This window comes from Schistocerca gregaria, chromosome 3, assembly GCF_023897955.1.
Source record: "Schistocerca gregaria isolate iqSchGreg1 chromosome 3, iqSchGreg1.2, whole genome shotgun sequence".
In the NCBI taxonomy this organism is placed as follows: Eukaryota; Metazoa; Arthropoda; class Insecta; order Orthoptera; family Acrididae; genus Schistocerca; species Schistocerca gregaria.
In genome coordinates, this window is record NC_064922.1 from 121,638,250 (window position 1) to 121,653,152 (window position 14,903).

General features: G+C 45.4%; 2 protein-coding genes across 3 annotated transcripts in view; one reads left to right on the top strand and one right to left on the bottom strand.

Annotated features, from left to right (window-relative positions):
* LOC126353859 (troponin C-like) overlaps positions 1-4,078 on the bottom strand; it is a 47,828-nt gene extending 43,750 nt beyond the window's left edge. Inside the window, exon 1 of the mRNA XM_050003026.1 lies at positions 3,892-4,078. Coding sequence (XP_049858983.1) covers positions 3,892-3,894 — 3 coding nt within the window. The 5' untranslated portion in view covers positions 3,895-4,078. The remainder of the gene's footprint in view (positions 1-3,891) is intronic.
* LOC126353858 (calmodulin-like) overlaps positions 1-14,903 on the top strand; it is a 732,664-nt gene that overhangs the window by 373,415 nt on the left and 344,346 nt on the right. The gene's annotated exons all lie outside the window — the stretch shown is intronic.

Consider the following 14,903-nt stretch of genomic DNA (forward strand, 5'->3'; position numbering starts at 1 on the left):
AATCTAGCAGAACTCATCTGATTTGCCTAAACCTCTTGCTTCAGTCCGACCTGGTGCAGACCTGGACATTGGTACAGAACTCAAAGTTGGTTCACACGAGTGTCCCGTACGCAGTCTCCTCTACAGATACACTGCACCTCCTCCTAATAAACATTAGCACCGCTTCGTCCTACCTACAAACTACCTTTATGTACTCATTCCATTTCATTTCCCAACGTTGCCAACAGACATTTAATGTACGTGGCGAGCGCGGAAACATATGTTAGTAGTACTGCAACATGACAACAATGTTTCTCCTTCCCATCCGGATTAATTTCGAAATATCCACAGAGAAAACAAGCTGACGCACTACTGCGACTTTGCAGGAATCCGGAATCAGAAGCGTGTACGTAACACTGAGCTGCTTTGGGGAGTCCCGTGGCGTGAATTAAAGCTTGAGTAGCTCTCGCGTTGCGATACCTGACCATTTCTGTCATTTCATTTTGAGTATTTCTCTGAAACTTAGTAGCCATATTTTTCTTGTGTTCTGAAATTAGAGTTCTCTGGGCCATATTTAATCTGTCGTTTCACGAGAAGGGAGCTTTAGTGCAGAATTTCCCAAAGTAATCCGAATAAAACGCTGCAGTGGACTTTCAAAGCAGAGGGAGGGAGGTCACGCAGCGCTGAAGATAGTGGACTTAGGAAAGAGTGGGTTTCTTGTCGTTGCGGGCCAGTAAATGTAAGTCCGATCGAAAACTTTCCGTTCGAAGACCATACATTCCGTAATCGGTATGCTATTTAGGGAAAATCATCATGCGCGCTGAGGCAAACATCCCACAGACGCATCAGGTTGAAGCAGATGATGTTTGATTTGTGAGGTGCTCAACTGCGTGGTCATCAGCGCCCGTGAAATGCCCTAATTTTCTCAAAGTCCAATCTTCCCACTGCCACGAATAAGGAGGATGACGATGAAGTGATGAGGACAACTTAAACACCCAGTCCCCTGGCAGAGACAAATCCTCAACCCGGCTGGGAATCGAACCCGGGATCCCATGATCCAGAGGCAGCAACGCATGCCACTATCAGGTTGAAGATACCCGTTTGGTAAAACACTGTTTCGTGCTGCACGAAGAAGTCCGTAGCTGCCTGCTGCGCAACCCCGTTCGGCAGGAAACGTCGACCCTTGGCGTAACTTTTTCGTTACGACATTTACCACATGAGAGCATGTGTTGTCAAATAGCAGCCCTTGGCTCACTATTCCACATTCGTGGTTTTCGACAGACATTCTGCGCCATACACATTCTTCAATCTCCGATGGATATCTACCCATGTCTGTCCTTCGCAGCCGAGGGAAAGATAACAGCACGTTGGTCCTGTTCGGTAATATCGTCGCCATACATATCGTTTCAGCATTCACCGCACACGCTTAGCAAAGTCGCGAATGGCACACTAACCCCAGTCGGTTCTTATACACGCCTATAGAAGTTGTGCTACGTGGCAGGTACGCTACAGCAACGCCCTCAAACGGAAACTTTAAATCGTCCGTTTCACGTAATTCTTTTTTCCTTCGGCGTCGCAAATCCAGGACACCACGTTGCTACACCACGCTATTCGAGTCTGTGAGTGTCTGTCATCTCTACTGACCTCTATGTTGCCGGAATGACGTACTCAAATCTCCCGTCGTATTAGCACTTCTACGAGTAGCTCTCATTCAGGGTGGAGAGTACAAAAATTCTGCGCGTTTCTGTGGAAGTTGAGTTCCACCTGTCGTGCAAACCACTAGATCTTCTTATTTTACTTTTATTGCCGAAACATACAGCGTTTGTGCCTTCCTCAGTGGGCCCTTCAAAACTCAGTATTTCGTGTTTAAGGTTGTGAGTGCTGTTACTCAAATGTAAATGTGCAGAGTTTGTGTGTATTCAACAGCGAAAAATGAATACGTGCGTGACGACGTGGATACAAAGCATCAAAAGCTATCTGTCCGGTTAAACCAGGTTCTGATGGGTTGGCGGATTAACTTCGTTTCGTTTTTAGATAAGTTTAATAAACACAACAGATACACATATTAGAGATTTTAGTCATCAATAATATATTCTCCTTCACTATTTACACGTTCTGCCAACGATGGGATATATTTGATTCTGCGACTGTAGAAATCACGTGGTTTTGAGTAGAAGAGCTTGTTGAGTCATGTTCGGAGCGCATTTTCCATCCGAAAGGAAGTTCCTTGAAGGTTATTCGATAGAGAGCAGAAAAAGTGAAAGTCTGAGGGCGAAGGAGCAGATGAATTATGTGGGTGCGGAATGAAATCCCAACCCATCTCGTGTACAGCTTGTTTTGTCATCCTAGCAGAATGCGGGCGGGACTCAGTGGAGTAGCATCATTTCAGGGAGTCTCCTGGTCGTTGTTCTCGGATTGCGCGTGCAAGACGTCTCAGTTGTTGACAATAAATGCCAAGAGTGATGGTTACGAAAATGGCTCTGAGCACTATGGGACTTAACTGCTGACGTCATCAGTCCCCTAGAACTTACAACTACTTAAACCTAACTAACCTAAGGACATCACACACATCCATGCCCGAGGCAGGATTCGAACCTGCGACCGTAGCGGTGGCGCTGTTCCGGACTGAGCGCCTAGAACCGCTAGACCACTCCTTCCGGCAGTGATGGTTACGCTTCGTGGAAGCAATTCGTAGTATATCAAACTGTCGTTGTTCCATCAGATGAATGACATTATATTTTATGGTTGCGCGCATGTCTTTGTACGGGGAGTTGCTGCTTTTTTTTTTTGGGCTCAACCACTCTTTTCCTTTCCTTATGTTAGTGTAAAGACACCATTTCACATTACAATAACGATACAGGATAGGAATTGCCGGTTTGTTCACTAGCCAGTTGATGACTAGCAAACAAAGATACACTGATGGCCACCCACTGATTTTTGTGATTTTGGCTTAGATCATGCGGTACCCATACATCTGACTTTGAACCTTCCCCACTGCATGCAAATGCCGCAAGACGGTGGAGTGACCACCATTACATCTGCCACTTCTCGAGGATGCTACTGCGAAACATTGTGAATTAATACGTTTAAACGATCTTCACCAAACCCGGAAACTTTTCCTGAACGCAAGCCGGAGTGGCCGAACGGTTGTATTCACTTGTCTGGAACTGCGCAACCGCTACGGTCACAGGTTCGAATCCTCCCTCGGGCATGGATGTGTGTGATCTCCTTAGGTTAGTTAGGTTTAAGTAGTTCTAAGCTCTAGGGGACTGATGACCTCAGAAGTTAAGTCCCATAGAGCTCAGAGCCATTTGAATCATTTTTTCTTCCTGAACGTGGAGAGCTACTAATGCCGAAACGATCCTCCTTGAAACGAGAAAACTATTTTCTTGCCGTACTCTGTCCAGTGGCACGATCCCCATAGACGGCGGAAATGTTCCTGGATGCCTCCGCAGCTGTTATCCATCTATTGAACTCAGACAGAGGAATATGTCGGCAATGTTCCGATTTCTCTACTTGGCACTCCATTTTCTAGCGTCCACAGCTCCCCTCACTATCCTTATATGATAAAAAATATCAGTACATAAACTCAGATAGCAACAGTAAACTACAAGTAAAAAATTCCAATCGACAAATAAACCCATAGAAGACGGAATATCAATATAGAAAAAGAACGCTACCAACTTGTGGACCATTCCTTGAAATTCCACTGTGTTGTCGACCGCTCCGTCGGCGATATATCCCAGTTTTCCCTCCTTTCTGCGCTTCTCCGTCTTTCAATATGGCGATTGCAGGTCGCGTTTACATGATAGCGGCCCACCCGACCATAGGCAGTGGTGAAGATATGTGCAGAAGCACAAGTGCCGGTAGAGGGGACCGGAGCAGAGTTTCCGACGGCGCTGGAGTACTCACCATGGCGTGGCCGGTGGTTGCGGTGCGGGCGGCGGCGTGCAGTGTGCTGGACTGCGGCTGGCGGGGGCGCGACTCCGGATATAGCCGAGCAGCGCATGCAGCCGCTTGCTACGCGCGGCGCTCCACGGAAAGCTGCTGCAATCCGCCGAGCCGCCGACGCCACCTCACCTCGCCTCCCAGCGCCTCACTGCCGAACCCTCCCACCCGGCTCCATCCGACCTCAGCGCAGTCATAAATATCTATAGCGCCTTCTAGCCCTTCTATAAAACTGCCTCGGCGTACTTGTCGCGTCAAGTCTTAGTGCAATTTCGAGCCTTCGCCCAAATCCTCCATCGTCTTCGCCAGGAACAGCTATTGTGGCTGGTGTTGTGGTAACTATTTATAACCGATAATCGCCTAGGCCCTCGTGGAATTTCGGGTACTGAATTCTAACACAGGCTGTTCACGGGGAACTATGCCTTTCGGCACAACACTGGCTTCGGTGTTGTAATACAGGGTGTTACCGTAAGAGCGTGCAAAAACATAACAGGACATAGAGAAGCTACCTCAAGGACGTCCAGAAGTAAACTCGTCTACCACTTTGTCTAGCATTACTGTTTTCCACCTTATTTACATCTGACATGCGTGCAAGTTTACGCATACTGTGCTGTTTATTTACACGTACGTTCTTTTATTTCCTGCAAGGAAACAAGGGAGAAGACGAGTCTGATTACCGGGAATTCATGATTCAGATTTTTTTAAATTACGTGTATTGTATTTACACTATCCGATGACAGAACGTGCTATGAATCAGTGACAGATCCATTCATTACTCAGTGCTATTCCGACACGTGCAATGCAATACGATGGAGCAGTAGCGCCATTGTGTTCCTTAGTTGCTGGATTTGAAGAGGTGGTCTTGTTCCATGGACTGCGAAGTCAGCTGACCTGAATCCTCTTTGTTATTTCCTGTGGGGATATCTCAGTTCACTTTTGTATCATACCCCAGTGGATACAGAGCTGGAATTAGTTGCCAGAATGGTCGCTGCCTGTGATGTGATTCGAAACACACAAAAGATATTTGTCAGGGTGTGTCAGAAACTTGTTCGCTGTTGTCATGCATTGAGGCTGATAGCCGTCAGTTTCAGCACATTTTGTAAGATACAGTACAAATGGTACGTTCATTGTGTCAATGATGGTATTTGCAGTTAACCAATGTAAATAAAAAAGTGCATAGTAATGTGATTTTACTTCTGTCATCTCCTTAAGCTGGCTTCTCCAACACCAAGTCCCCTACCTGAAATTGTTCAGTGGAACATCCTCTGAATCCTGTTAAATTTCTGCACGCTCTTACGTAAACACCCTGTATATTCAAATAGGATGTGAAGATTTGTGGAACATTACCAAAATTTATTCCCTCAACTGAGGGAGCCAATCAAATGAAAAACCAACAACCGCCACATCGGGACCATGGAATGGTTCCATTCAGAAGTAACCACCACACGCGTTAAGACATTTGCACACTGGGAGACGAGACGATCACTTTCTGTTTCGTAGAACGTGGTCGGCAGGTGACGGATCAACAACCGCACGGTCTCTTGTACTTCTTCATGCTAAACCGACGTCAACGCATAAGTTTTTTCGGGTCCGCAAGGATGTGAAAATCACACGGTGAAAGATCTGGGCAACAATTTTTGTTTTTTAGGACCAACGGCATACTAGATGTCAGATAATAACATGATTATAATAAAGATCCTCCAGAATAGCTGCTTATAATTAATCGTTGATAAGACCAGACTGTTTCGACATTTATCGCCATTGTCACGTGCCTGCGAATATAATTTTGGTGAGTCCGTGTACAAATTTGAGTGTCAATTACACTAAAGTGATTACATTGTATTCACATCTGGAGTGATGTAACGTCCATATTACGTTGTTAGTGAACTGCCTTATTAACTGTTAATGTTTTCACTAGATTAGTAAATGTAAATGTACGGAAAACAATACGTTAATTATGGTTTCACACTAGTTCGACGGTTCAACGTTATATATTTACAGAGATTATACACATGGACAGTGATATTATTTTACTAGTTAAATTTTGTCTCGATTATCTTTGGTTCCTGCATATGTCATTTCTTATGTATCCTTTACTGTGTTCCAAAACATTAATAAAGTATTTGAGGTAGCGTTTGTGCATCAGTACGCAAATACTTTATTGAACTTTTAGAACACGAAGAAGGATAAGTCAGAAATAACATATGCAATAACCAAAGATAATCATGATAAAATTTAGTTAGTAAAATAATATCGCTGTTCATTCCTATAGTCTTTGTAGAACATGTAATGTTGTAACAGTAAAATTGTCGAACTATGGTCAATCCATAATTAACGTATTATTTTCAATACATTTACGTCATTTACCATCTAATCCAAGCACTGACATTAATAAGACAGTTCAGTAACAACCAAATATGGAAGACATATCATTCAAGATGTGAATACAATATAGTCACTGCAAAGTAATTGACATTCAAATGTATGCTCGGACTAGCCAAAGTTACATTCACAGGTGCGCCGATAAATACCGAAAAAGTCTCGTGTTGATAAATATTAATTATTATAAGCAGCTATCCTGGTGCATCTTTCTGATTAAGATCTTCGCTGTACAGAGCATGTTGCAGTGTTTTCCAGCCAAGCGTGGCCCTCGTCCGATTGGCTGCATGGAAGCGGAGCACAAACGGCACAGTCATCAGTGGAAACCACTCTCATCTCCCCCGCGAACGAAAGCCAAAGCTTTTCATATTACTTGCGGTTGGGTCACGATGACATTCTTCGACAGCAGGGCCCCTATGCCCGTAGAGTTCCTCGAGCGTGGAATCACAATTGACGCGCAGCAATATGAAAACACTTCGCGGAAACTAGATCCCGCACAAAATCAAGGGCCCAGGAATGCTTTCTGGCGTAATCATCTGCTTATCACGATAACGCACACCCCCACACTGCCAATTTGACGAAGGCTATGGTTCAGTGGTTTTGTTGACAACATGCACCGTACAGCCTGGAGCTTGCACCGTGAGATTTTTACATTTTTGTCGATCTGAAGAAACACGTACATGGACGTCGGTTTCAGTAGGACGAAGACGTGCACGAGTGGGTGCAGTTGTGGAGCCGTCAGCGGCCGACCACGCTCTGTGAAACAGGGATTGATCCTCTCGCCCCCCCCCCCCCCCCCCCCAGTGGGATACAAGTCTTGTTTCGTGTGGTGATTACTTTTGAAACGAACCAGTCCATAGTCCCGTAGTGCCGCGTGTTCGATTTTCATTTAAATGTCCATTACACTATATACGCCTACCTCGTACGGTCCTTGTCGAACTCCACAAAGAGACCATTCCAACATGGTTACTAATTCAGTAGTCCAGCTATCATGGATGCACAATAATTTTCAAACTGGAAGGAGGACCAGACATAACACACGTTTTCGTTCAGTCAAACGCTGTTTAGAGCTGATTTTACCGACGAATTTGCGATTTTTTGGGGCGTTTCCCCACATTCGTATTCTCGAATGCTACCCTGGGCTACACTTTATTCAAGCATCTTAAAAAATGTCGCTTTGCAAACACATTCTGTTAATCTGTAACCGTTTCGGTCATGTCGTCCTCATATAAGGACATACTAAATAAATGCTTAGTATATTAATATTCGTTACAGTTTACCATTTGTGATTTTTGTCCTCATATTGTCACAAGCAGAGCTTTTATTTGAGAACAGTGTAGACATGTCCTGTCAATCCGTGTAGCACAAAACAAAACTGTATGTGCACACTCACATGAACGCTTCCCAGTAATCTTTGTACTTCTTATCAGCTGGCTGATATCATCTGAGTTTAGGAGAAAAATTTATTCGTGCATAGAAAGGTGCATTCTTCAAGGTGAAAACAATGTCTTTCATAACGAAAGGTAAATGACATATTTATAACTTTATAAGTGTCTCCAAATGAGGACACTGTGATTGAAAGGTTGTAATAGCGGAGAAATTTAAGAAATTATTTCGCTGTCTGTTTAGTGAACTTACAGTGATTTCACATTGTCTCGAGTCCAACATAAACGAAGGCCACTTACAGAAGAAGTTATAGAGCTCCTTAATTCATCTGAAACTGACGGGCTATCAAATTATCCTGGCTATATTTGAACAAAAGGTCAGTGATGGAGGTAATGTTAGACGTTTTGTATCATACAGTATATTGTCAGCTGAGTAGCCTTGACACAAAGCTCGCTAACTGCATGATAAGTGACACTTAGATAATCACGAAACACTCGTCCCGTCCAAACGACAATGCATTGGCAGCGAGAATGTTACTGTTGCGTACTAATTTGTTACAGCGCAGCCAATATAAATCTCAAGAAAAATATCCATTCTAATCATAACAAACTGAGAGGTAGCTTTGAATGTCCAGGTTGGTAAGTGTGATGTCTGTCCACGTGCTTTGTATCCGGACATGGCAGGGCGACTGTCACGCCTATTAGGCATTTAGCGGGCTTTGCACCCGAAGAGAACATGCAGTTAGCTGCTTTTGGAACCGACCACTATTTTCAACAGACATTTTCGCCGGTTTATAGCCGGCTTTGCAACCTGAAACATATTCCATCAAGTAGTGGCTGAAAAAATCTATACGGCAGTATGCCCACCTCAAAATATACATAAAGCGAATTTTTAATGTCAATAAACTTCACCAACAGCTGTATACATTAAGATATTTTATTTTATTCTGAAATCAACCAGTTTCGGCAATCCATTTTGCGATCTTCAGGCCTCACACGCTTTTATCAAATTAAACGAACTTACCGTACAGCACCATAAAACACTAGATATCGTGAATTCTAATCGTTATGCAAATGTTTGACTTGTGTAATTTATGTATTTCGGTGAAATAAAATCAAATAACATACTTTGATTTATACTGCACCCTCCTGAACACAATGTCCTCATTTGGAGACGCGTTGTATCCCGCCTTGGGGACACCTCGGAATATTTTATACATCTGAAAAATCATAATTTAAATCGAAGAACTGGATAGAAAAGCCTTGATTTCTTTTCAGGAAAACAATAATTCGTGACCGAAAGGGTTAATTACACTAATCAATTGAAAAAATATAAAATCTGTCAGTATATCAGCTAACAAGTTTTCTACACAAATAGTGTTGTAGATGGCATACACTGTGGTGACTAGTCATGGGATATATGCGAATGTCGTGTCGAACCTCCTCCTCCCGGCGTAGTGCAACGACTCGGCATTGGCCATCCGTAAGGCCATAAGTGTGCAAGTGTTGCGGGTGCACAATTTTGTGCACGAACTGATCTCTCCATTATGACCCATAAATTTTCGAAGGGGTACATGTCGGGCGATCTGAGTAGCCAAATCATTCGCTCGAATTGTTTAGACTGTTCTTCAAACCAGCTGAGTAAAATTACGTGCCGTTGACATGTCGGATTGTTATCCATAAAAATTGGATCGTTTTAGGAACATGACGCCCGTGGGTGGGTGCAAATGGTCTCCAAGTAGCCGAACATAGGTAGAACACAGACCATTCCATGTAGAAACATCCCAAACCATTATGGAGCTAACAAAAGCTTGCGCAGTGTCTTGTTCATTACCTGGGTCCATGACTTCGTGGGGTCTGCCCCACACTCGAACCTACCATCATCTCTTACCAAATGAAATCGGCACTCATCTGACCATTCCACAGTTTACCTGAAACTTGGTATTCTCGGCACACGTTTGACACTGTCGATCTTGGAATATTGAATTCCCTAAAGACTTTCCATATGGAATGTCCCATGCATCTTGCTCCAACAATACTACGTGATCAAATGTATCTCGACATCTGGCTGAAAATGACTTACAAGTTCGTGGCGCCCTCCATCGGTAATGCTGGAATTCAATATAGTGTTGGCCCACCCTTAGCCTTGATGACAGCCTCCATTCTCGCAGGTATACGTTTAATCAGGTGCTGGGAGGTTTCTTGGGGGATGGCAGCCCATTCATCAGGAGGTCTGCACTGAGGAGAGATATCGATGTTGGTCGGCGAGGCCTGGCACGAAATCGGCGTTCCAAAACGTCCCAAAGGTGTTCTATAGTATTCAGGTCAGGACTCTGTGCAGGCCAGTCCATTACAGGGATGTTGTTATTGGTGTTCTTGTTGTGGTCTTCAGTCCTGAGACTGGTTTGCAGCAGCTCCTTGCTACTCTATCCTTTGCAAGCTTCTTCATCTCCCAGTACTTACTGCAACCTACATCCTTCTGAATCTGTTTAGCGTATTCATCTCTTGGTATCCCTCTACGATTTTTACCCTCCACCCTGCCCTCCAATGCTCAATTTGTGATCTTTTGATGCCTCAGAACATTTCCTACTAACCGGTCCCTTCTTCTTGACCGGCTGCGGTGGTCTCGCGGTTCTAGGCGCGCAGTCTGGAACCGTGCGACTGCTACTGTCGCAGGTTCGAATCCTGCCTCGAGCATGGATGTGTGTGATGTCTTAGGTTAGTTAGGTTTAAGTAGTTCTACGTTATAGGGGACTGATGACCACAGCAGTTGAATCCCATAGTGCTCAGAGCCATTTGAACCATTTGAACCTTCTTCTTGTCAAGTTGTGCCACAAACTCCTCTTCTCCCCAATTCTATTCGATACCTCCTCATTAGTTATGTGATCTACCCGTCTAATCTTCAGCATTCTTCTGTATCACCACAAAAGCTTATATTCTCTTCTTGTCCAAACCATTTATCGTCCATGTTTCACTTCCATACATGCTACACTCCATACAAATACTTTCAGAAACGACTACCTGACACTTAAATCTATACTCAATGTTAAAAAATTTCTCTTCTTCAGAAACGCTTTCCTTGCCATTGCCAGTTTACATTTTACATACTCTCTACTTCGACCATCATCAGTTATTTTGCTCCCCAAATAGCAAAAATCCTTTACTACTTTACGTGTCTCATTTCCTAATTTAATTTCCTTAGCATCACCTGATTTAATTCGACTACATTCCACTATCCTCGTTTTGCTTTTGTGGATGTTCATCTTATATCCTCCTTTCAAGACCCTGTCCATTCCGTTCAACTGCTCTTTCAAGTCCTTTGCTGTCTCTGAGAGATTCACAATGTCATCAGCAAACCTCAAAGTTTTTATTTCTTCTCCATGGGTTTTAATACCTACACCAAATTTTTCTTTTGTTTCCTTTACTGTTTGCTCAATACTCAGATTGAATAGCATCACGGAGAGGCTACAACCCTGTCTCACTCCCTTCCCAACCACTCCTTCCCTTTCATGTCCCTCGACTCTTATAACTGCCATAACAAATTGTAAATAGCACAGGGATGTTATTGTCGTAAAATTACTCTGCCACAGGCTGTGCATTATGAACAGGTGCTCGATGGTGTTGATAGATTCAATCGCCATCCCCGAATTGCACTTCAACAGTGGGAAACAAGAGCTGCTTAAAACATCATAGTAGGCCTTTGCTATAGTAGTGCCACACAAAACAACAAGGGGTGCAAGCCCCCTCCACGTAAAACACGACCACACGACAACACCAGCGCCTCCGAATTTTACTGTTGGCACTACACACGCTGGCAGATGACGTTCACTGTCACGTTGGAAACAGTGGACCTAGAGATGTTTAGGAGTGTGGAAATCCCGCGTACAGACGTATGACACAAGTGACACCCAATCACCTCACCACGTTCGAAGTCCGTGAGTTCTGCAAAGCGCCCCATTCTTCTCTCTCACGATGTCTATTGGCTACAGAGGTGGCTGATACGGAGTACCTGGCAATAGGTGGCAACAAACTGCACCTAATATGAAAAACGTATGTTTTTGGGGGTGTCCAAATACTTTTGATCACATAGTGCACCATTGCGCGTTCAGAGTGCCTTAATTCCCATAGTGCTGCCATAACCATGTCGGAAATTTTATCTCATGAACCACCTGAGCACAAATGACAGTTCCGCTTTTTTTTTCCTTTATTGTAATTTTAAAACCTGTACAACAGGCAGGCTGTCAGCAGCGTTCTATGCTGCTCTTCAGCCAGAGGATACAAGATGAGAAACAACAGAAAGATTACACATAGGTTACAGAACGGTGGGCAAGAAAACAGTTGACACAGAAAGGCAAACACGGAGTCGTTCACACTTGACGATAGTCCACACGACGCACAAACACGGAAGAGGGCGACGGCACAGGTGAACGATGGAGTGCGACGATGAACACTGAACACTAAACACGACGGCACACACGAGACACTGATGGCGATGATCTCCGGCGCGCGAAAGTCCACGTAGCGTGTGCGAGTTCGGGGACCTGCCAAGAGGGGGGTGGGGGGTGGAGAGGGGAGAACAAAGACGCCAATGGCTGAGGACATGGGAGAAGGAGTAGAGGGACAGGGGAGGGGAAGCCCGGGGGAGAAAGGGATGAGGGAGGGAGGATGCCCAAAGGAACAGAGACAGGAAGACGGAAGGAGGATCAAAGTTGGTAGGAGGGGTATATGGGGGGAAGGAGGAAATCATCAGGGAGGGGAAGTTGGCGGAAGCCACCTTGGGAGAGGGCAAGGAGGGTAGAGAGATGGAGACCGGGTGGGACGTGGGAATACAGGCGCAGCAGCGGGCGGGGGCGGGAGAGGATGGGCGAGACAAGCGGGTGAGGAGGATCGAGTTTGCGTGACGTGTACTGGATCTGTAACCTCTCAAGGAAAAGGAGGAGGTGGGGGAATGGAATGAGATCATACAGGATCTGCGTGGGGGAGGGGAGACGGATGCGATAGGCGAGGCGGGAGCATGGCGTTCAAGGATTTGGAGGGATTTGTAAAAGGTAGCGGGGGCAGAGATCCAGGCCGGATGGGCGTAACAAAGGATAGGGCGGATGAGGGATTTATAGGTGTGGAGTATGGTGGAGGGGTCTAGACCCCATGTACGACCGGAAAGGAGCTTGAGGTGATGGAGACGGGAGCGTGCCTTGGCTTGGATTGTCCGGAGATGTGGGGTCCAGGAGAGTCGACGGTCGAGGGTGACGCCAAGGTACTTGAGGGTGGGGGTGCGGGCGATAGGACGGCCATAGACGGTGAGATAGAAATCAAGGAGACAGAAGGAAGGAGTGGTTTTGCCTACAATGATCGCCTGGGTTTTGGAGGGATTGACCTTGAGCAACTACTGGTTGCACCAAGCGGTGAACCGGTCAAGATGGGATTGGAGAAGGTGTTGGGAGCGCTGCAGGGTGAGGACAAGGGCAAGGAAGGCGGTGTCATCGGCAAACTGGAGAAGGTGGACGGGGGGTGACGGCGGCGGCATGTTCACCGTATACAAAACGTACAGAAGAGGGGAGAGGACGGAGCCTTGGGGCACACTGACGGAGGGAAAAAAGGTGTAGGAATCTATGTTATGGATGGTGACGTAGGAAGGAAGGCGGGAGAGAAAGGAGCCGATCAGACGGATGTAATTAATGGGAAGGGTGAAGGTTTGGAGCTTGAAGAGGAGACCGGAATGCCATACGTGGTCATAAGCACGTTCGAGGTCCAGGGAGAGGAAGATTGCAGAGCGACGGGAATTAAGCTGTTGACAGTTCCGCCAGTGCACTGTCCTTTTATACCTCGTGTACGCGATACTGCTGCCATCTGCATATGTGTACATCACTATCCCGTGACTTCTATTACGTCAGTGTAATTTGAATAAGCTTTCTTAAAATGTTTTTTCTGTGTTTTCACTTTCAGGAGTATTAATCAGTAGTATTTCTGCTGCTTGTTTTTGTTAATAATCAACAGAAATATGTCAAGTTTTCTGCTATCTGAAATGGCAAGTTTAGAATCTTGTTCTCTCTTGGATATACTCTCTCTAGTGACGTTAATGTGACTACCCGTCAAAAGCCTGAATAACCACCTTCAGGAGCACGGACCGCAGCGAGACGTGCAGAAGGAGAATTAGTGCGATTCTGGAAGGTACCGGCAAAGATATGGAGCCATACCGACTCCAGCCCGTGGCCAGCTGCTCTAGGTTTCTCGGTTCAGAGTGCAAGGCGCTAATAGCCCGATCGAGAGTGTCCCACAGATTGTCTATTGGGTTTAATTTGTTGATTTTGGTGGACAGGACAGAACGGTAAAATCATCCCTGTGCTATTCGGAACGTCGAGTTGTGTGACACATTGCAGTGTCCTGCTGACAGATCCCATCGTGCTGAGGAAAAACGAAATGTACGTGAGGGTGGACTTGTGTTGATTCATTGTGCCTTCCAGAATGACGAAACATTCCCCAGACCATAACGCTCCGTCCTGGTTGCAGGGTATTTGCTTTCAGACGTTTCACTCTAATGGCCATCTGTCCGATGGAGCTTATACGTGATTCATCTGAAAATGACACCAATCGCCACTGTCCATTTGTGGTACTTATGTGCAAGTTCCAGCCCTCGTCTCCGATTAACATCACTCAGCAGAGTGAGTGAAGCAGGGAACTGTTGTCCAAAATGTCAAATGTGTGTGAAATCTTATGGGACTTAACTGCTAAGGTCATCAGTCCCTAAGCTTACACGCTACTTACCTAAATTATCCTAAGGACAAACACACACACACATCATGCCCGAAGGAGGACCCTAACCTCCGCTGGGACCAACCTTGCACAATATACTTCAACCATGGCAGCACGCGAAAAGCTTACTAGCGTAGGCGTTTCGGAAATGCTTCCAACCTTGGCCCGACAGTGAAGGACGTCAGATAAATCGTTCCGTTTCCTCATTACAGCAGCGATTACATTTTCTCTCTGCAGCGGTATGTGAAATGAAACTTCCAGGCAGACTAAAACTGCGTGCCGGACCCAGACTCGAACTCGGGACCCTTGCCTTTTGCGAGAAAATACTGTACCGACTGAGCTGTCCAAACACGACTCATGACCAGGACTCACAGCTAAAGTAAGCGCGAGATATGCCATTCCAAATGTGAAATACTGATACATTAATAACTGGTGTAACCGCCACAATGTTGAACGCAGACC